Genomic DNA, 23,525 nt, shown 5'->3' on the forward strand with positions numbered 1-23,525 from the left:
GGAGGGAGAGAGAGAGAGAGGGGAGGAGAGGAGGGAGAGGAGAGAGAGGGGGAGAGAGAGGAGTGCTCCTGCCGATACATGTTGATAGAAACACACCAGAGTTCTCTTATGCTGTTCTGAATAGAATGTGCTCAGTCACGTGACCTGATGCTACTCTGCAGACTCACCATAGAACAACAAGCCTAGTGCCTAACCTCACTACCTCCCTTCCTCCCAACTCCCTACTCCCCTCCTCCCTACTCCCTACCTATCTATCTCCCTTTCCCCTACTCCGTTCCCCCTACTCCCTATCTCCCTACCCCAGGCTGTCAAAACAGGGTTCCTCTGTCCCTCCATGCTGTAACACCCCGGGCACTAGGCTGTCAAATAGGGGGAGAGGAGGGAGAGAGAGAGAGGGGGGAGAGGGAGAGAGGGGAGAGAGAGGAGGGAGAGGGAGAGGGAGAGAGGGGAGAGAGAGGAGGGAGAGGGAGAGGGAGAGGGAGGAGGGAGTGGGAGAGAGAGGAGGGAGAGGGAGAGAGGGGGGAGAGAGGAGTGAGCGAGAGAGGGGGGAGAGGAGGGGAGGAGAGGAGGAAGAGAGAGGGGGGGAGGAGAGGAGGGGGAGAGAGGGAGAGAGAGAGAGAGAGAGAGAGAGAGAGAGAGAGAGGAGTGAGGGAGAGAGGGAAGGAGGGAGAGAGGGGAGGAGAGGAGGGAGAGGGAGAGAGGGGGAGAGAGAGGAGTGAGGGAGAGAGGGGAGGAGAGGAGGGAGAGGGAGAGAGGGGGAGAGAGAGGAGTGAGGGAGAGAGGGGGGAGAGCAGTGAGGGAGAGAGGGGGGAGAGGAGGGGAGGAGAGGAGGGAGAGGGAGAGAGAGAGGAGTGAGGGAGAGGGGGGAGAGGAGTGAGAGAGGGGGGGAGGAGGGAGAGGGAGAGAGGGGGAGAGAGAGGAGAGAGGGAGAGAGAGAGAGAGAGAGAGAGAGAGACATTGAGAGAGAGAGAGAGAGAGAGGAGTGAGGGAGAGAGAGGGAGGAGGGAGAGAGGGGGGAGAGGAGGGAGAGGGGAGAGAGAGAGGAGAGAGAGAGAGAGGGGAGGAGAGGAGGGAGAGGGAGAGAGGGGGAGAGAGAGGAGTGAGGGAGAGAGGGGAGGAGAGGAGGGAGAGGGAGAGAGGGGGAGAGAGAGGAGTGAGGGAGAGAGGGGAGAGAGGAGGGAGAGAGGGGGGGAGAGCAGTGAGGGAGAGAGGGGGGAGAGGAGTGAGAGAGGGGGGAGAGGAGGGAGAGGGAGAGAGGGGGAGAGAGAGGAGAGAGGGGAGAGAGAGAGAGAGAGAGAGAGAGAGAGAGAGAGAGAGAGGAGTGAGGGAGAGAGAGGGAGGAGGGAGAGAGGGGGGAGAGGAGGGAGAGGGGAGAGAGAGAGGAGAGAGAGAGAGAGAGGCAGAGACTCACTGAGATACTAACATACAGATACCCTGTGTTGTGCACTTTGATATAAATGCACACTGACTGTCTGTGGGTCTGATGTTCTCTTACAAATCACAGTACTAGTTTCCATATGATTTCCTGTCAACGTTGCCTACATTCAAACACCACAAAAGAGAGCCTCCATGGCATCAAAACTGAATGTTGCAAAAAATAAATATGCTGTGCAGAGAAAACCGTGAGCAAAGTGTTCTAGGTTGATGAGGTCAGGACGGGACAGAAACAGAAGAACACATCAGCATTAGCAGAATAATAACAATGCTGCCTTCAGAACATAACACAGAGGGGTTTACCCAGCCCCCGTCTTCCACGTTACCCTCACAGACAGACAGACAAATCAAGTGGTTCCCCTGTCTTCTACGTTACCCTCACAGACAGACAGACAAATCAAGTGGATCCCCTGTCTTCTACGTTACACTCACAGACACAGACAGACAGACAAATCAAGTGGTTCCCCTGTCTTCCACGTTACCCTCACAGACACAGACAGACAAATCAAGTGGATCCCCTGTCTTCACAGTTACCCTCACAGTCACAGACAGACAATTCAAGTGGTTCCCCTGCCCCCGTCTTCCAAGCAGGACAGAAAGGCTTGGAAGTGGCTCAGTATTACATGGCTATTGAAGTTCAGAGTATTTATTGTTTATTGAGAAGTGTGTCTACACATGGGAATTGTAGTTCAGAGTATTTATTGGAGCAGTGTGTCTCCATGGGAATTGTAGTTCAGAGTATTTACTGAGCAGTGTGTCTCCATGGGAATTGTAGTTCAGAGTATTTACTGAGCAGTGTGTCTCCATGGGTATTGTAGTTCAGAGTATTTACTGAGCAGTGTGTAACAACGCATATCAAACACAGCATCAGCTGACTTGGCTGGACTGCATAACCTCCTGACCTCCAGACTACCATAGACTAGACTACATAACCTCCTGACCTCCAGGCTAGACTACATAACCTCCTGACCTCCAGACTAGACTACATAACCTCCTGACCTCCAGATTAGACTACATAACCTCCTGACCTCCAGACTAAACTACATAACCTCCTGACCTCCAGACTAGACTATATAACCTCCTGACCTCCAGACTACCACAGACTAGACTACATAACCTCCCGACCTCCAGACTAGACTACATAACCTCCTGACCTCCAGATTAGACTACATAACCTCCTGACATCCAGACTAGACTACATAACCTCCTGACCTACAGACTAGACTATATAACCTCCTGACCTCCAGACTAGACTACATAACCTCCTGACCTCCAGACTAGACTACATAACCTCCTGACCTCCAGACTACCACAGACTAGACTACATAATCTCCTGACCTCCAGACTACCGCAGACTAGACTACATAACCTCCTGACCTCCAGACTACCACAGACTAGACTACATAACCTCCTGACCTCCAGACTACCGCAGACTAGACTACACAACCTCCTGACCTCCAGACTACCACAGACTAGACTACATAACCTCCTGACTTCCAGACTAGACTACATAACCTCCTGAACTCCAGACTAGACTACATAACCTCCTGACCTCCAGACTAGACTACATAACTCCTGACCTCCAGACTAGACTACATAACCTCCTGACCCCCAGACTAGACTACATAACCTCCTGACCTCCAGACTAGACTACATAACCTCCTGACCTCCAGACTAGACTACATAACCTCCTGACCTCCAGACTAGACAACATAACCTCCTGACCTCCAGACTAGACTACATAACCTCCTGACCTGTAGTTCAGAGTATTTACTGATCAGTGTGTCTCCATGGGTATTGTAGTTCAGAGTATTTACTGAGCAGTGTGTAACAACGCATATCAAACACAGCATCAGCTGACTTGGCTGGACTGCATAACCTCCTGACCTCCAGACTACCATAGACTAGACTACATAACCTCCTGACCTCCAGGCTACCATAGACTAGACTACATATCTTTCTGACCTCCAGACCACCACAGGCTAGACTACATAACCTCCTGACTTCCAGACTACCACAGATCAGACTACATAACCTCCTGATCTCCAGACTACCACAGACTAGACTACCTAACTCCTGACCTCCAGACTTCCACAGACTAGCCTACATAACCTCCTGACCACCACAGACTAGACTACATAACCTCCTGACCACCACAGACTGGACAACATAACCTCCTGACCTCCAGACTACCGCAGACTAGACTACACAACCTCCTGACCTCCAGACTACCACAGACTAGACTACATAACCTCCTGACTTCCAGACTAGACTACATAACCTCCTGAACTCCAGACTAGACTACATAACCTCCTGACCTCCAGACTAGACTACATAACTCCTGACCTCCAGACTAGACTACATAACCTCCTGACCCCCAGACTAGACTACATAACCTCCTGACCTCCAGACTAGACTACATAACCTCCTGACCTCCAGACTAGACTACATAACCTCCTGACCTCCAGACTAGACAACATAACCTCCTGACCTCCAGACTAGACTACATAACCTCCTGACCTGTAGTTCAGAGTATTTACTGATCAGTGTGTCTCCATGGGTATTGTAGTTCAGAGTATTTACTGAGCAGTGTGTAACAACGCATATCAAACACAGCATCAGCTGACTTGGCTGGACTGCATAACCTCCTGACCTCCAGACTAACATAGACTAGACTACATAACCTCCTGACCTCCAGGCTACCATAGACTAGACTACATATCTTTCTGACCTCCAGACCAACACAGGCTAGACTACATAACCTCCTGACTTCCAGACTACCACAGATCAGACTACATAACCTCCTGATCTCCAGACTACCACAGACTAGACTACCTAACTCCTGACCTCCAGACTTCCACAGACTAGCCTACATAACCTCCTGACCACCACAGACTAGACTACATAACCTCCTGACCACCACAGACTGGACTACATAACCTCCTGACCTCCAGACTAGACTAAATAACCTCCTGACCTCCAGACTACCACAGATTAGACTACATAACCTCCTGACCTCCAGACTAGACTACATAACCTCCTGACCTCCAGACTAGACTATATATCCTCCTGAACTCCAGACTAAACTACATAACCTCCTGACCTCCAGACTAGACTATATAACCTCCTGACCTCCAGACTACCACAGACTAGACTACATAACCTCCCGACCTGCAGACTAGACTACATAACCTCCTGACCTCCAGATTAGACTACATAACCTCCTGGCCTCCAGGCCAGACTATATAACCTCCTGACATCCAGACTAGACTACATAACCTCCTGACCTCCAGACTAGACTATATAACCTCCTGACCTCCAGACTAGACTACATAACCTCCTGACCTCCAGACTAGACTACATAACCTCCTGACCTCCAGACTACCACAGACTAGACTACATAACCTCCTGACCTCCAGACTAAACTACATAACCTCCTGACCTCCAGACTAGACTACATAACCTCCTGACCTCCAGACTACCACAGACTAGACTACATAACCTCATGACCTCCAGACTAGACTATATAACCTCCTGACCTCCAGACTACCACAGACTAGACTACATAACCTCATGACCTCCAGACTACCGCAGACTAGACTACATAACCTCCTGACCTCCAGACTAGACTACATAACCTCCTGACCTCCAGACTAGACTACACAACCTCCTGATCTCCAGACTAGACTCCATAACCTCCTGACCTCCAGACTAGACAACATAACCTCCTGACCTCCAGACTAGACTACATAACCTCCTGACCTCTAGACTAGACTACATAACCTCCTGACCTCCAGACTACCACAGACTAGACTACATATCTTTCTGACCTCCAGACCACCACAGGCTAGACTACATAACCTCCTGACTTCCAGACTACCACAGATCAGACTACATAACCTCCTGATCTCCAGACTACCACAGACTAGACTACCTAACCTCCTGACCTCCAGACTTCCACAGACTAGCCTACATAACCTCCTGACCACCACAGACTAGACTACATAACCTCCTGACCACCACAGACTGGACTACATAACCTCCTGACCTCCAGACTAGACTACATAACCTCCTGACCTCCAGACTACCACAGATTAGACTACATAACCTCCTGACCTCCAGACTAGACTACATAACCTCCTGACCTCCAGACTAGACTATATATCCTCCTGAACTCCAGACTAAACTACATAACCTCCTGACCTCCAGACTAGACTATATAACCTCCTGACCTCCAGACTACCACAGACTAGACTACATAACCTCCCGACCTGCAGACTAGACTACATAACCTCCTGACCTCCAGATTAGACTACATAACCTCCAGGCCAGACTATATAACCTCCTGACATCCAGACTAGACTATATAACCTCCTGACCTCCAGACTAGACTATATAACCTCCTGACCTCCAGACTAGACTACATAACCTCCTGACCTCCAGACTAGACTACATAACCTCCTGACCTCCAGACTACCACAGACTAGACTACATAACCTCCTGACCTCCAGACTAAACTACATAACCTCCTGACCTCCAGACTAGACTACATAACCTCCTGACCTCCAGACTACCACAGACTAGACTACATAACCTCCTGACCTCCAGACTAGACTATATAACCTCCTGACCTCCAGACTACCACAGACTAGACTACATAACCTCATGACCTCCATACTACCGCAGACTAGACTACATAACCTCCTGACCTCCAGACTAGACTACATAACCTCCTGACCTCCAGACTAGACTACACAACCTCCTGATCTCCAGACTAGACTCCATAACCTCCTGACCTCCAGACTAGACAACATAACCTCCTGACCTCCAGACTAGACTACATAACCTCCTGACCTCTAGACTAGACTACATAACCTCCTGACCTCCAGACTACCACAGACTAGACTACATATCTTTCTGACCTCCAGACCACCACAGGCTAGACTACATAACCTCCTGACTTCCAGACTACCACAGATCAGACTACATAACCTCCTGATCTCCAGACTACCACAGACTAGACTACCTAACCTCCTGACCTCCAGACTTCCACAGACTAGCCTACATAACCTCCTGACCACCACAGACTAGACTACATAACCTCCTGACCACCACAGACTGGACTACATAACCTCCTGACCTCCAGACTAGACTACATAACCTCCTGACCTCCAGACTACCACAGATTAGACTACATAACCTCCTGACCTCCAGACTAGACTACATAACCTCCTGACCTCCAGACTAGACTATATATCCTCCTGAACTCCAGACTAAACTACATAACCTCCTGACCTCCAGACTAGACTATATAACCTCCTGACCTCCAGACTACCACAGACTAGACTACATAACCTCCCGACCTGCAGACTAGACTACATAACCTCCTGACCTCCAGATTAGACTACATAACCTCCTGGCCTCCAGGCCAGACTATATAACCTCCTGACATCCAGACTAGACTACATAACCTCCTGACCTCCAGACTAGACTATATAACCTCCTGACCTCCAGACTAGACTACATAACCTCCTGACCTCCAGACTAGACTACATAACCTCCTGACCTCCAGACTACCACAGACTAGACTACATAACCTCCTGACCTCCAGACTAAACTACATAACCTCCTGACCTCCAGACTAGACTACATAACCTCCTGACCTCCAGACTACCACAGACTAGACTACATAACCTCCTGACCTCCAGACTAGACTATATAACCTCCTGACCTCCAGACTACCACAGACTAGACTACATAACCTCATGACCTCCAGACTACCGCAGACTAGACTACATAACCTCCTGACCTCCAGACTAGACTACATAACCTCCTGACCTCCAGACTAGACTACACAACCTCCTGATCTCCAGACTAGACTCCATAACCTCCTGACCTCCAGACTACCACAGACTAGACTACATAACCTCATGACCTCCATACTACCGCAGACTAGACTACATAACCTCCTGACCTCCAGACTAGACTACATAACCTCCTGACCTCCAGACTAGACTACACAACCTCCTGATCTCCAGACTAGACTCCATAACCTCCTGACCTCCAGACTAGACAACATAACCTCCTGACCTCCAGACTAGACTACATAACCTCCTGACCTCTAGACTAGACTACATAACCTCCTGACCTCCAGACTACCACAGACTAGACTACATATCTTTCTGACCTCCAGACCACCACAGGCTAGACTACATAACCTCCTGACTTCCAGACTACCACAGATCAGACTACATAACCTCCTGATCTCCAGACTACCACAGACTAGACTACCTAACCTCCTGACCTCCAGACTTCCACAGACTAGCCTACATAACCTCCTGACCACCACAGACTAGACTACATAACCTCCTGACCACCACAGACTGGACTACATAACCTCCTGACCTCCAGACTAGACTACATAACCTCCTGACCTCCAGACTACCACAGATTAGACTACATAACCTCCTGACCTCCAGACTAGACTACATAACCTCCTGACCTCCAGACTAGACTATATATCCTCCTGAACTCCAGACTAAACTACATAACCTCCTGACCTCCAGACTAGACTATATAACCTCCTGACCTCCAGACTACCACAGACTAGACTACATAACCTCCCGACCTGCAGACTAGACTACATAACCTCCTGACCTCCAGATTAGACTACATAACCTCCTGGCCTCCAGGCCAGACTATATAACCTCCTGACATCCAGACTAGACTACATAACCTCCTGACCTCCAGACTAGACTATATAACCTCCTGACCTCCAGACTAGACTACATAACCTCCTGACCTCCAGACTAGACTACATAACCTCCTGACCTCCAGACTACCACAGACTAAACTACATAACCTCCTGACCTCCAGACTAGACTACATAACCTCCTGACCTCCAGACTACCACAGACTAGACTACATAACCTCCTGACCTCCAGACTAGACTATATAACCTCCTGACCTCCAGACTACCACAGACTAGACTACATAACCTCATGACCTCCAGACTACCGCAGACTAGACTACATAACCTCCTGACCTCCAGACTAGACTACATAACCTCCTGACCTCCAGACTAGACTACACAACCTCCTGATCTCCAGACTAGACTCCATAACCTCCTGACCTCCAGACTAGACAACATAACCTCCTGACCTGCAGACCAGACTACATAACCTCCTGACCTCCAGACTAGACTACATAACCTCCTGATCTCCAGACTAGACTACATAACCTCCTGACCTCCAGACGAGACAACATAACCTCCTGACCTCCAGACTAGACTACATAACCTCCTGGCCTCCAGACTAGACTACATAACCTCCTGGCCTCCAGACTAGACTACATAACCTCCTGTTCTCCAGACTAGACTACATAACCTCCTGACCTCCAGACTAGACAACATAACCTCCTGACCTCCAGACTAGACTACATAACCTCTTGACCTCCAGACTAGACTACATAACCTCCTGACCTCCAGACTAGACTACATAACCTCCTGACCTCCAGACTAGACAACATAACCTCCTGACCTCCAGACTAGACTACATAACCTCCTGACCTCCAGACTAGACTACATAACCTCTTGACCTCCAGACTAGACTACATAACCTCTTGACCTCCAGACTAGACTACATAACCTCCTGACCTCTCCATTCTACTGTTACTCACCCCTTCCGTTCTCTTTAGCTATGATCACCTTCATTACCATCAGCAGCATTATCAGTGTTATTATTAATATCAATAAAACTGTTATTGTTATTGCTAGTATTATTATTACTTTTGTCAAAGAAGTGCAGATACATTTCCACCCAAAGCTGTAGTTGTAATGAGGGGCTAAAGAAAGAGGGAAAAGATAAACCAGTTTGATATGTAGATGATGTATAATGATATCATGTATTATCTAGGTGTATGTTGATGAAGAGATAGAAGAATATATCCTATGTCGGATGTTTGAATGGTGTGCTGCGTCAGTGAACACACACACACCACACACACACCACACACACACACACACACACACACACACACACACACACACACACACACACACACACACACACACACACACACACACACCACACCAACCACACACACACACACCACACACCACACACACACACACACACCACAGACCACACACACACACCAACCACACACACACACACACACACACACACACACACACCACACCAACCACACACACACACACCACACACCACACACACACACCACACACACACACACACCCACACCAACCACACACACACACACCACACACCACACACCACACACACACCACACACACACACACACACACACACACACACACACACACACAATAAAACAGTTTTTTTTTGCGTCTTATATACCACATCATCTTTACATTGAAATAACATTTTGAATTGTATTCTTCAGTATTCAGTATAATCATTTTTTGTTGTATTTTCTTTTCATGTTGTTGTTGTTTCATCATCCTCTTTTTTCTCTCTCCAATCGTTGTCAGGGCTGTTTCCCTGGGAATGGCAGGAAGAAGTGTTCCGTAGTTCAGCTCAAAGTTCAGTTAATTCAAGTTAGTTTTTTAATAATCTCTAAGTTTTTTGGAGCTACAACACAGCACCCACAGCACACAGACAACAAGGGGTCCAGCAAGGGGGAGAGTCACTAATATTGTGCCAGAGAGAGCGAGGGAGGGAGAGACAGAGACAGAGAGACAGAGAGAGACAGAGACAGAGAGACAAAGAGAGAGAGAGAGAGAGAGAGAGAGAGAGAGAGAGAGAGAGAGAGAGACAACAGCATCAAGTGTCAATAATTCCATTTGCTGTCCAGTGATCTTCAGGTTATGTCATCATCACAAACAGTATTGATTGGTTTCTTTCTCTCTACAACTTCAGTTGAACATTATACCACTTTCCAGAGAAGAGAGAGAAGGTCATAACAAGGAGAAAAGATAGAGAGGGTAGAAACGTTCAGAAAGAGAGAGAGATGGCTGGGACAATTCCAACTAATATAGACACACACAGGAAGAGAAGAAAAGGAGAGGGGGACATCACACAGGAGAGAAGGAGAGAAGGAGAGGGAGGCATCACACAGGAGAGAAGGAGAGGGGGACATCACACAGGAGAGAAGGAGAGGGGGACATCACACAGGAGAGAAGGAGAGGGGGAGAGGGGGACATCACACAGGAGAGAAGGAGAGGGGGACATCACACAGGAGAGAAGGAGAGGGAGGCATCACACAGGAGAGAAGGAGAGGGAGGCATCACACAGGAGAGAAGGAGAGGGGGACATCACACAGGAGAGAAGGAGAGGGGGAGAGGGAGACATCACAGAGGAGAGAAGGAGAAGGGGACATCACACAGGAGAGAAGGAGAGGGGGACATCACACAGGAGAGAAGGTGAGGGGGACATCACACAGGAGAGAAGGAGAGGGAGACATCACAGAGGAGAGAAGGAGAGGGGGACATCACACAGGAGAGAAGGAGAGGGGGACATCACACAGGAGAGAAGGAGAGGGGGAGAGGGAGACATCACAGAGGAGAGAAGGAGAGGGGGACATCACACAGGAGAGAAGGAGAGGGGGAGAGGGAGACATCACAGAGGAGAGAAGGAGAAGGGGACATCACACAGGAGAGAAGGAGAGGGGGACATCACACAGGAGAGAAGGTGAGGGGGACATCACACAGGAGAGAAGGAGAGGGAGACATCACAGAGGAGAGAAGGAGAGGGGGACATCACACAGGAGAGAAGGAGAGGGGGACATCACACAGGAGAGAAGGAGAGGGGGAGAGGGAGACATCACAGAGGAGAGAAGGAGAGAAGGACATCACACAGGAGAGAAGGAGAGGGGGACATCACACAGGAGAGAAGGAGAGGGGGAGGGAGAGACATCACAGAGGAGAGAAGGAGAGGGGGAGAGGGAGACATCACAGAGGAGAGAAGGAGAGGGGGACATCACACAGGAGAGAAGGAGAGGGGGACATCACACAGGAGAGAAGGAGAGGGGGAGAGGGAGACATCACAGAGGAGAGAAGGAGAGGGGGACATCACACAGGAGAGAAGGAGAGGGGGAGAGGGAGACATCACAGAGGAGAGGAGGAGAGGGGGACATCACACAGGAGAGAAGGAGAGGGGGACATCACACAGGAGAGAAGGAGAGGGGGAGGGAGAGACATCACAGAGGAGAGAAGGAGAGGGGGAGAGGGAGACATCACAGAGGAGAGAAGGAGAGGGGGACATCACACAGGAGAGAAGGAGAAGGGGACATCACACAGGAGAGAAGGAGAGGGGGAGAGGGAGACATCACACAGGAGAGAAGGAGAGAAGGACAGACGGAGAGAAGGAGAGGGAGACATCACACAGGAGAGAAGGAGAGAATGAGAAGGGGACATCACACAGGAGAGAAGGAGAGAAGGACAGGCGGAGAGAAGGACAGACGGAGAGAAGGACAGACGGAGAGAAGGAGAGGGAGACATCACAGAGGAGAGAAGGAGAGAAGGACAGAAGGAGAGAAGGAGAGGGAGACATCACAGAGGAGAGAAGGAGAGAAGGACAGAAGGAGAGAATGAGAGGGAGACATCACAGAGGAGAGAAGGAGAGAAGGACAGAAGGAGAGGGAGACATCACACAGGAGAGATGGAGGGAGACATCACAGAGGAGAGACGGAGAGAAGGACAGAAGGAAAGAAGGTGAGGGAGACATCACACAGGAGAGATGGAGAGAAGGACAGAAGGAGAGGGAGACATCACACAGGAGAGAAGGAGAGAAGGACATCACAGAGGAGAGACAGAGAGAAGGACAGAAGGAGAGAAGGAGAGGGAGACATCACACAGGAGAGAAGGAGAGAAGGACAGAAGGAGAGGGAGACATCACACAGGAGAGATGGAGAGGGAGACATCACAGAGGAGAGGAGGAGAGGGGGACATCACACAGGAGAGAAGGAGAGGGGGACATCACACAGGAGAGAAGGAGAGGGGGACATCACACAGGAGAGAAGGAGAGGGGGAGGGAGAGACATCACAGAGGAGAGAAGGAGAAAAGGACAGAAGGAGAGAAGGAGAGGGAGACATCACAGAGGAGAGAAGGAGAGAAGGACAGAAGGAGAGGGAGACATCACACAGGAGAGATGGAGGGAGACATCACAGAGGAGAGACAGAGAGAAGGACAGAAGGAAAGAAGGTGAGGGAGACATCACACAGGAGAGATGGAGAGAAGGACAGAAGGAGAGAGAGACATCACACAGGAGAGAAGGAGAGAAGGACATCAGAGAGGAGAGACAGAGAGAAGGACAGAAGGAGAGAAGGAGAGGGGGACATCACACAGGAGAGAAGGAGAGGGGGAGGGAGAGACATCACAGAGGAGAGAAGGAGAGGGGGAGAGGGAGACATCACAGAGGAGAGAAGGAGAGGGGGACATCACACAGGAGAGAAGGAGAGAATGAGAAGGGGACATCACACAGGAGAGAAGGAGAGAAGGACAGACGGAGAGAAGGACAGACGGAGAGAAGGACAGACGGAGAGAAGGAGGGGAGACATCACACAGGAGAGAATGAGAGAAGGACAGAAGGAGAGACGGAGAGGGAGACATCACAGAGGAGAGAAGGAGAGAAAGACAGAAGGAGAGAAGGAGAGGGAGACATCACAGAGGAGAGAAGGAGAGAAGGACAGAAGGAGAGAAGGAGAGGGAGACATCACAGAGGAGAGAAGGAGAGAAGGACAGAATGAGAGGGAGACATCACACAGGAGAGATGGAGAGGGAGACATCACAGAGGAGAGACGGAGAGAAGGACAGAAGGAAAGAAGGTGAGGGAGACATCACACAGGAGAGATGGAGAGAAGGACAGAAGGAGAGGGAGACATCACACAGGAGAGAAGGAGAGAAGGACATCAGAGAGGAGAGACAGAGAGAAGGACAGAAGGAGAGAAGGAGAGGGAGACATCACACAGGAGAGAAGGAGAGAAGGACAGAAGGAGAGAAGGAGAGGGAGACATCACAGAGGAGAGAAGGAGAGAAGGACAGAAGGAGAGAAGGAGAGGGAGACATCACAGAGGAGAGAAGGAGAGAAGGACAGAAGGAGAGGGAGACATCACACAGGAGAGATGGAGAGGGAGACATCACAGAGGAGAGACAGAGAGAAGGACAGAAGGAAAGAAGGTGAGGGAGACATCACACAGGAGAGATGGAGAGAAGGACAGAAGGAGAGGGAGACATCACACAGGAGAGAAGGAGAGAAGGACATCACAGAGGAGAGACAGAGAGAAGGACAGAAGGAGAGAAGGAGAGGGACACATCACACAGGAGAGAAGGAGAGAAGTACAGAAGGAGAGAAGGAGAGGGAGACATCACAGAGGAGAGAAGGAGAGAAGGACAGAAGGAGAGGGAGACATCACACAGGAGAGATGGAGAGGGAGACATCACAGAGGAGAGACGGAGAGAAGGACAGAAGGAGAGGGAGACATCACACAGGAGAGAAGGAGAGAAGGACATCACAGAGGAGAGACAGAGAGAAGGACAGAAGGAGAGAAGGAGAGGGACACATCACACAGGAGAGAAGGAGAGAAGTACAGAAGGAGAGAAGGAGAGGGAGACATCACAGAGGAGAGAAGGAGAGAAGGACAGAAGGAGAGGGAGACATCACACAGGAGAGAAGGAGAGGGAGACATCACAGAGGAGAGATGGAGAGAAGGACAGGGACACATCATTTCCATACAGATTATTTTCTAGAGGGGTTTTGTCTGTCTCAGAATTACTTTACACTCATATTACTGTTACTTGGAATATTTGTTTATAATGGCACTGCATATTTTACTTAAAGATTTTCTGTGATTCCATGGGACATCGTTGCAGTGGCCAAAATGGCACCGTACCTACAGTAGGCTAGTACAGGCTGCAGTGGGGAAGAGACAAACCACATGTCAGATCTCAATATAGTTACAGACAGACAGAAACAGGGGGACCATTGGCAGGGTGGAGGAGGGAGACAGGGGTGAATGAGAAGAAACCGAGGAAGAGAGGAGAGATGTAGAATAGAACAGATAGAGGAGAAGAGAGGAGGGCAGAGGGGTCTAAAGGTAAAGAGAGCGGATGGCTAATTGTACCCGTATTTTGCAGCCTGGTAGCTAGTCAGTGTTGTGCATAAGGATGGGGATTGGACGTTGGAGGGAGGGGGAGTTTATGGAGTCACTGAAGTGGGGGTAGGCGGGACCATCAGGCCTTGAGAGCGTGCCATTGGGCCACATTGGTACGAGGCCGGCCCATCATGTCCTTCCAGTGTTTCACTTCCGCTGGACCACTCTTCCATGATAGGTAGATCTGAATAAGAAAGAGAGGGAGAGGGAGAGAGAGAGGGAGGTAGAAGGGGTAGGGAGAGATGGAGAAAAAGAGAGAAAGAAGGAGAGAGAGAGAGTGAGAGAGAGACAAAGAGAGAAAGAAGGGGAGAGAGAGAGAGAGAGAGAGACAAAGAGAGAGACAAAGAGAGACACACAGAGAGAGAGAGGGAGGGAGTGCGAGGGAGTGCGAGAGAGATTTTTTGTCCATCAAAATAATCCAATCAGGGATGTTCTCAGGTTTAACCCAGGTAAAATGGGCAGGGAGCGGTGAGTTGGTTACCTTGCCAATGACATCGTTGCGGCTGAGCCGGTCCTTGTCCATGACCGTGATGATGATGGTGGTCTCCCGGAGGACGTGGGCCGGAACCTCGAAGGGGAAAGACTCATTGAAGACGGGGTTGAGACAACGCTTTATAGTCACTGTCTTCTTCTTCTCAATGCGTTTGTCCTTGTGCATCAGCCAAAGCTTCACATAGGGGTCTGAAAGGAGGAGGTGGAGGAGGTGGAGGAAGAGGAGGAGGAAGAGGAGGAGGAAGAGGAGGAGGAGGAATAGGTGGAGGTGGAAGAGGTGGAGGTGGAGGAGGAGGAGGAGGAGGAGGAAGAGGAGGAGGTGGAGGAGGAGGAGGAGGAAGAGGAAGAGGAAGAGGAGGAGGTGGAGGAGGAGGAGGAGGTGGAGGAGGAGGAGGAGGAGGAAGAGGAGGAAGAGGAAGAGGTGGAGGTGGTAGAGGTGGTGGTGGATGAGGTGGTGTAGGAGGAGGAGGAAAAGGAGGAGGTGGTGGAGGAGGAGGAAGAGGTGGAGGAGGAGGAGGAAGAGGAGGAGGAGGTGGAGGAGGAAGAGGAGGAAGAGGAGGAGGAAGAGGAGGAGGAGGTGGAGGAGGATGAGGAGGAGGAGGAGGAAGAGGAGGAGGAGGAGGAGGAGGAAGAGGTGGAGGTGGAAGAGGTGGAGGTGGAAGAGGTGGTGTAGGAGGAGGAGGAAGAGGAGGAGGTGGAGGAGGAGGAGGAAAAGGTGGAGGAGGAGGAGGAAGAGGAGGAGGAGGTGGAGGAGGAAGATGAGGAAGAGGAGGAGGAAGAGGAGGAGGAGGTGGAGGAGGATGAGGGGGAGGTGGAGGAAGAGGAGGTGGAGGAGGAGGTGGAAGAGGAGGCGGAGGAGGAGGTGGAAGAAGAGGAGGAGGAGCAAGAGGAGGTGGGGTGGAGGTGGAGGAGGTGGAGGAGGAGGAGGAGGAGAGGGAGGATGAGGTGGAGGAGGAGGAGAGGGGTGAGGTGGAGGTGGAGGAGGAGGAGGAGGAGAGGGAGAAGAAGGAAGAGGAGGTGGTAGAGGAGGAGGAGGAGAAGAGGAATACAGGTTAGATCAAGAAACATTAAAACAATATCAAATTAATTAACCTTTTCTTGCCCAGGAACTCCCTCCCAGGCAAACTGACGACCCAGGGAATCCCTCCCAGGCAAACTGACGACCCAGGGAATCCCTCCCAGGCAAACTGACGACCCAAGGAATCCCACCCAGGCAAACTGACGACCCAGGAACTCCCTTTCAGGCAAACTGAAGACCCAGGGAATCCCTCCCAGGCAAACTGACGACCCAGGGAATCCCTCCCAGGCAAACTGACGACCCAGGGACCCCCTCCCAGGCAAACTGACGACCCAGGAACTCCCTCCCAGGCAAACTGACGACCCAGGAACCCCCTCCCAGGCAAACTGTCGACCCAGGGACTACCTCCCAGGCAAACTGAAGACCCAGGGAACCCGTCCCAGGCAAACTGACGACCAAGTAACCCCCTCCCAGGCAAACTGATGACCCATGGACCCCCTCCCAGGCAAACTGACGACCCAAGGAATCCCTCCCAGGCAAACTGACAACCAAGGAACCCACTCCCGGGCAAACTGACGACCCAGGAACCCCCTCCCAGGCAAACTGACGACCCAGGGACCCCCTCCCAGACAAAATGACGACCCACGGAATCCCTCCCAGGCAAACTGACGACCCAGGGACCACCTCCCAGGCAAACTGATGACCCAGGGACCCCCTCCCAGACAAAATGACGAACAAGGAACCCCCTCCCAGGCAAAATGACGACCCAGGGACCCCCTCCCAGGCAAACTGACGACCCAGGGACCCCCTCCCAGGCAAACTGACGACCCAGGGACCCCCTCCCAGGCAAACTGACGACCCAGGGACCCCCTCCCAGGCAAACTGTCGACCAAGGGACCCCCTCCCAGGCAAACTGACGACCCAGGGACCCACTCCCAGGCAAACTGACAACCCAGGGACCCCCTCCCAGGCAAACTGACGACCCAGGAACCCCCTCCCAGGCAAACTGACGACCCAGGGACCCACTCCCAGGCAAATTGACGAACCAGGGACCCCATCCCAGGCAAACTGACGACCCAGGAACCCCCTCCCAGGCAAACTGACGACCCAGGAACCCCCTCCCAGGCAAACTGACGACCCAGGGACCACCTACCAGGCAAACTGACGACCCAGGGACCCCCTCCCAGGCAAACTGACGACCCAGGGACCCCCTCCCAGGCAAACTGATGACCCAGGGACCCCCTCCCAGGCAAACTGACGACCCAAGGATTCCCTCCCAGGCAAACTGACGACCCAGGGACCCCCTCCCAGACAAAATGACGAACAAGGAACCCCCTCCCAAGCAAACTGACGACCCAGGGACCCCCTCCCAGGCAAACTGACGACCCAGGGACCCCTTCCCAGGCAAACTGATGACAGAGGGACCCCCTCCCAGGAAAACTGATGACCCAGGGACCCCTCCCAGGCAAACTGACGACCCAGGGACCCCCTACCAGGCAAACTGATGACAGAGGGACCCCCTCCCAGGAAAACTGATGACCCAGGGACCCCTCCCAGGCAAACTGACGACCCAGGGACCCCCTCCCAGGCAAACTGATGACCCATGGACCCCCTCCCAGGCAAACTGACGACCCATGGACCCAATCCCAGGCAAACTGACGACCCAGGGACCCCCTCCCAGGCAAACTGACGATCCAGGGAACCCCTCCCAGGCAAACTGACTACCCAGGAACTCCCTCCCAGGCAACTGAGGACCCAGGGAATCCCTCCCAGGCAAACTGACGACCCAGGGAATCCCTCCCAGGCAAACTGACAACCCAGGAACCCCCTCCCAGGCAAACTGAAGACCCAGGAACCCCCTCCCAGGCAAACTGACGACCCAGGGAATCCCTCCCAGGCAAAATGACGACCCAGGAACCCCCTCCCAGGCAAAATGACGACCCAGGAACCCCCTCCCAGGCAAAATGACGACCAAGGGAATCCCTCCCAGGCAAACTGACGACCCAGGGAATCCCTCCCAGGCAAACCGACGACCCAGGGACCCCCTCCCAGGCAAACCTACGACCCAGGAACCCCCTCCCAGGCAAACTGACGACCCAGGGACACCCTCCCAGGCAAACCGACGTCCCAGGAACCCCCTCCTAGGCAAACTGACGACACAGGGACCCCTCCCAGGCAAACTGACGACCAAGGAACCGCGTCCCAGGCAAACTGACGACCCAGGAACCCCCTCCCAGGCAAACTGATGACCTAGGAAACCCCTACCAGGCAAACTTACGACCCAGGGACCCCCTCCCAGGCAAACCGACAACCCAGGAACCCCCTCCCAGGCAAACTGACGACACAGGGACCCCCTCCCAGGCAAACTGACGACCCAGGAACCCCCTTCCAGGCAAACTGACGACACAGGGACCCCATCCCAGGCAAACTGACGAACCAGGAACCCCCTCCCAGGCAAACCGACGACCCAGGAACCCCCTCCCAGGATAACTGAAGACACAGGGACCCCCTCCCAGGCAAACTGTCGACCCAGGGACCCCCTCCCAGGCAAACTGACGACCCAGGGAAACCCTCCCAGGCAAACTGACGACCCAGGGAACCCCTCCCAGGCAAACTGACGAAACAGGGACCCCCTCCCAGGCAAACTGACGACCCAGATACCCCCTCCCAGGCAAACTGACGACCCAGGGACCCCCTCCCAGGCAAACTGACGACCCAGGTACCCCCTAACAGGCAAACTGACGACCCAGGGACCACCTCCCAGGCAAACTGATGACCCATGGACCCCCTCCCAGGCAAAATGACGACCAAGGGAACCCCTCCCAGGCAAACTGACGACCCAGGGACAACCTCCCAGGCAAACTGACGACCAAGGTACCCACTCCCAGGCAAACTGACGACCCAGGGACCCCCTCCCAGGCAAACTGAGGACCCAGGGACCACCTCCCAGGTAAACTGATGACCCATGGACCCCCTCCCAGGCAAACTGACGACCTAAGGAATCCCTACAAGGCAAACTGACGACCAGGGAACCCCCGCCCAGGCAAACTGACGACCCAGGAACCCCCTCCCAGGCAAACTGACGACCAAGGAACCCCCTCCCAGGCAAACCGACGACCCAGGAACCGCCTCCCAGGCAAACTGACGACCCAGGGACCCCCTCCCTGGCAAACTGACGACCCAGGGACCACCTCCCAGGCAAACTGATGACCCATGGACCCCCTCCCAGGCAAACTGACGACCTAAGGAGTCCCTCCAAGGCAAACTGACGACCAGGGAACCCCCGCCCAGGCAAACTGACGACCCAGGAACCCCCTCCCAGGCAAACTGTCGACCCAGGAACCCCCTCCCAGGCAAACTTCGACCAAGGAACCCCCTCCCAGGCAAACTGACGACCAAGGAACCCCCTCCCAGGCAAACCGACGACCCAGGGACCCCCTCCCAGGCAAACTGACGACCAGGGAACCCCCTCCCAGGCAAACTGACGACCCAGGATCCCCCTCCCAGGCAAACAGACGACCCAGGACCCCCTCCCAGGCAAAATGACGACCAAGGGAACCCCTGCCAGGCAAACTGACGACCCAGGGACCACCTCCCAGGCAAACTGACGACCAAGGTACCCACTCCCAGGCAAACTGACGACCCAGGGACCCCCTCCCAGGCAAACTGAGGACCCAGGGACCACCTCCCAGGCAAACTGATGACCCATGGACCCCCTCCCAGGCAAACTGACGACCTAAGGAATCCCTACAAGGCAAACTGACGACCAGGGAACCCCCGCCCAGGCAAACTGACGACCCAGGAACCCCCTCCCAGGCAAACTGACGACCAAGGAACCCCCTCCCAGGCAAACCGACGACCCAGGAACCGCCTCCCAGGCAAACTGACGACCCAGGGACCCCCTCCCTGGCAAACTGACGACCCAGGGACCACCTCCCAGGCAAACTGATGACACATGGACCCCCTCCCAGGCAAACTGACGACCTAAGGAATCCCTCCAAGGCAAACTGACGACCAGGGAACCCCCGCCCAGGCAAACTGACGACCCAGGAACCCCCTCCCAGGCAAACTGACGACCAAGGAACCCCCTCCCAGGCAAACCGACGACCCAGGAACCGCCTCCCAGGCAAACTGACGACCCAGGGACCCCCTCCCTGGCAAACTGACGACCCAGGGACCACCTCCCAGGCAAACTGATGACACATGGACCCCCTCCCAGGCAAACTGACGACCTAAGGAATCCCTCCAAGGCAAACTGACGACCAGGGAACCCCCGTCCAGGCAAACTGACGACCCAGGAACCCCCTCCCAGGCAAACTGTCGACCCAGGAACCCCCTCCCAGGCAAACTTCGACCAAGGAACCCCCTCCCAGGCAAACTGACGACCAAGGAACCCCCTCCCAGGCAAACCGACGACCCAGGGACCCCCTCCCAGGCAAACTGACGACCAGGGAACCCCCTCCCAGGCAAACTGACGACCCAGGATCCCCCTCCCAGGCAAACAGACGACCCAGGACCCCCTCCCAGGCAAAATTACACCCAAGGAACCCCCTCCCAGGCAAACTGACGACCCAGGGACCACCTCCCAGGCAAAATGACGACCCAGGGACCCCCTCCCAGACAAAATGACGATCAAGGAACCCCCTCCCAGGCAAACTGACGACCCAGGGACCCCCTCCCAGACAAAGTGACGACCAAGGAACCCCCTCCCAGGCAAACCGACGACCCAGGAACCCCCTCCCAGGCTAACTGACGACCCAGGGACCCCTTTCCAGGATAAACTGATGACCCAGGGACCCCCTCCCAGGAAACTGATGACCCAGGGACGCCCTCCCAGGCAAACTGACGACCCAGGGACCCCCTCCCAGGCAAACTGATGACCCATGGACCCCCTCCCAGGCAAACTGATTACCCATGGACCCCCTCCCAGGCAAACTGACGACCAAGGGACCCCCTCCCAGGCAAAATGACGACCAAGGGAACCCCTCCTAGGCAAACTGACGACCCAGGGACCACCTCCCAGGCAAACTGACGACCCAGAGACCCACTCCCAGGCAAACTGACGACACAGGGAACCCCTCCCAGGCAAACTGACGACCCAGGAACTCCCTCCCAGGCAAACTGAGGACCCAGGGAATCCCTCCCAGGCAAACTGACGACCCAGGGAATCCCTCCCAGGCAAACTGGCGACCCAGGAAAACCCTCCCAGGCAAACTGACGACCCAGGGACCCCCTCCCAGACAAACTGACGACCCAGGAACCCCCTCCCAGGCAAACATAAGACCCAGGGAATACCTCCCAGCCAAAAGGACGACCCAGGAAATCCCTCCCAGGCAAACTGACGACCCAGGGAATCCCTCCCAGGCAAACAGACGACCCAGGGACTCCCTCCCAGGCAAACTGACGACCCAGGAAATCCCTCCCAGGCAAACTGACAAACCAGGGACTCCCTCCCAGGCAAACTGACGACCCAGGAACCCCCTCCCAGGCAAACTGACGACCCAGGATCCCCCTCCCAGGCAAACAGACGACCCAGGACCCCTCCCAGGCAAAATTACGCCCAAGGAACCCCCTCCCAGGCAAACTGACGACCCAGGGACCACCTCCCAGGCAAAATTACGACCCAGGGACCCCCTCCCAGACAAACTGACGATCAAGGAACCCCCTCCCAGGCAAACTGACGACCCAGGGACCCCCTCCCAGACAAAGTGACGACCAAGGAACCCCCTCCCAGGCAAACCGACGACCCAGGAACCCCCTCCCAGGCTAACTGACGACCCAGGGACCCCCTCCCAGGCAAACCGACGACCCAGGAACCCCAACCAAAGGCAAACTGACGACACAGGGACCCCCTCCCAGGCAAACTGACGACCCAGGAACCCCCTCCCAGGCAAACTGACGACACAGGGAACCCCTCCCAGGCAAACTGACGACCAAGGAACCCCCTCCCAGGCAAACCGACGACCCAGGAACCCCCTCCAAGGCAAACTGAAGACACAGGGACCCCCTCCCAGGCAAACTGACGACCAGGGAACCCCCTCCCAGGCAAACTGACGACCCAGGAACCCCCTCCCAGGCAAACTGTCGACCCAGGGACCCCCTCCCAGGCAAACTGACGACCCAGGGACCCCCTCCCAGGCAAACTGATGACCCATGGACCCCCTCCCAGGCAAACTGACGACCCATGGATCCCCTCCCAGGCAAACTGACGACCCAGGAACCCCCTACCAGGCAAACTGACGACCCAGGTACCCCCTCCCAGGCAAACTGACGACCCAGGGACCCCCTCCCAGGCAAACTGACGACCCAGGGACCCCCTACAAGGCAAACTGACGACCCAGGGACCCCCTCCCAGGCAAACCGACGACCCAGGAACCCCAACCAAAGGCAAACTGACGACACAGGGACCCCCTCCCAGGCAAACTGACGACCCAGGAACCCCCTCCCAGGCAAACTGACGACACAGGGAACCCCTCCCAGGCAAACTGACGACCAAGGAACCCCCTCCCAGGCAAACCGACGACCCAGGAACCCCCTCCCAGGCAAACTGACGACCCAGGGAATCCCTCCCAGGCAAACTGACGACCCAGGGACCCCCTCCCATGCAAACTGACGACACATTGACCCCCTCCCATGCAAACTGATGACCCAGGGACCCCCTCCCAGGCAAACTGACGACCCAGGAACCCCCTCCCAGGCAAACTGACGACACAGGGACCCCCTCCCAGGCAAACTGACGACCAAGGAACCCCCTCCCAGGCAAACCGACGACCCAGGAACCCCCTCCCAGGCAAACTGACGACACAGGGACCCCCTCCCAGGCAAAATGACGACCAGGGAACCCCCTCCCAGGCAAACTGACGACCCCGGAACCCCCTCCCAGGCAAACTGTCGACCCAGGGACCCCCTCCCAGGCAAACTGACGACCCAGGGAATCCCTCCCAGGCAAACTGACGACCCCGGAACCCCCTCCCAGGCAAACTGTCGACCCAGGGACCCCCTCCCAGGCAAACTGACGACCCAGGGAATCCCTCCCAGGCAAACTGACGACACAGGGAACCCTTCCCAGGCAAACTGACGACACAGGGACCCCCTCCCAGGCAAACTGACGACCCAGGAACCCCTCCCAGGCAAACTGATGACCCATGGACCCCCTCCCAGGCAAACTGACGACCCAAGGAATCCCTCCCAGGCAAACTGACGACCCAGGAACCCCCTCCCAGGCAAACTGTCGACCCAGGGACCCCCTCCCAGGCAAACTGACGACCCAGGGAATCCCTCCCAGGCAAACTGACGACCCAGGGAACCCCTCCCAGGCAAACTGACGACACAGGGACCCCCTACCAGGCAAACTGACGACCCAGGAACCCCTCCCAGGCAAACTGATGACCCATGGACCCCCTCCCAGGCAAACTGACGACCCAAGGAATCCCTACCAGGCAAACTGAC

General features: G+C 54.1%; 1 protein-coding gene across 1 annotated transcript in view; it reads right to left on the minus strand.

Annotated features, from left to right (window-relative positions):
• Nucleotides 1-14,385: 14,385 nt before the first annotated feature.
• The window catches only part of LOC139405201 (synaptotagmin-7-like), a 117,588-nt gene continuing 108,448 nt past the window's right edge, over nucleotides 14,386-23,525 (minus strand). The window contains exons 9-10 of the mRNA XM_071147630.1: nucleotides 15,048-15,247; nucleotides 14,386-14,750 (exon numbers count right to left, since the gene is read on the minus strand). Of these exons, the coding sequence (XP_071003731.1) occupies nucleotides 14,646-14,750; nucleotides 15,048-15,247 (305 nt within the window). The 3' untranslated portion in view covers nucleotides 14,386-14,645. The remainder of the gene's footprint in view (nucleotides 14,751-15,047; nucleotides 15,248-23,525) is intronic.

Source organism: Oncorhynchus clarkii, unplaced genomic scaffold (genome assembly GCF_045791955.1).
Source record: "Oncorhynchus clarkii lewisi isolate Uvic-CL-2024 unplaced genomic scaffold, UVic_Ocla_1.0 unplaced_contig_3503_pilon_pilon, whole genome shotgun sequence".
Taxonomy (NCBI): Eukaryota; Metazoa; Chordata; class Actinopteri; order Salmoniformes; family Salmonidae; genus Oncorhynchus; species Oncorhynchus clarkii.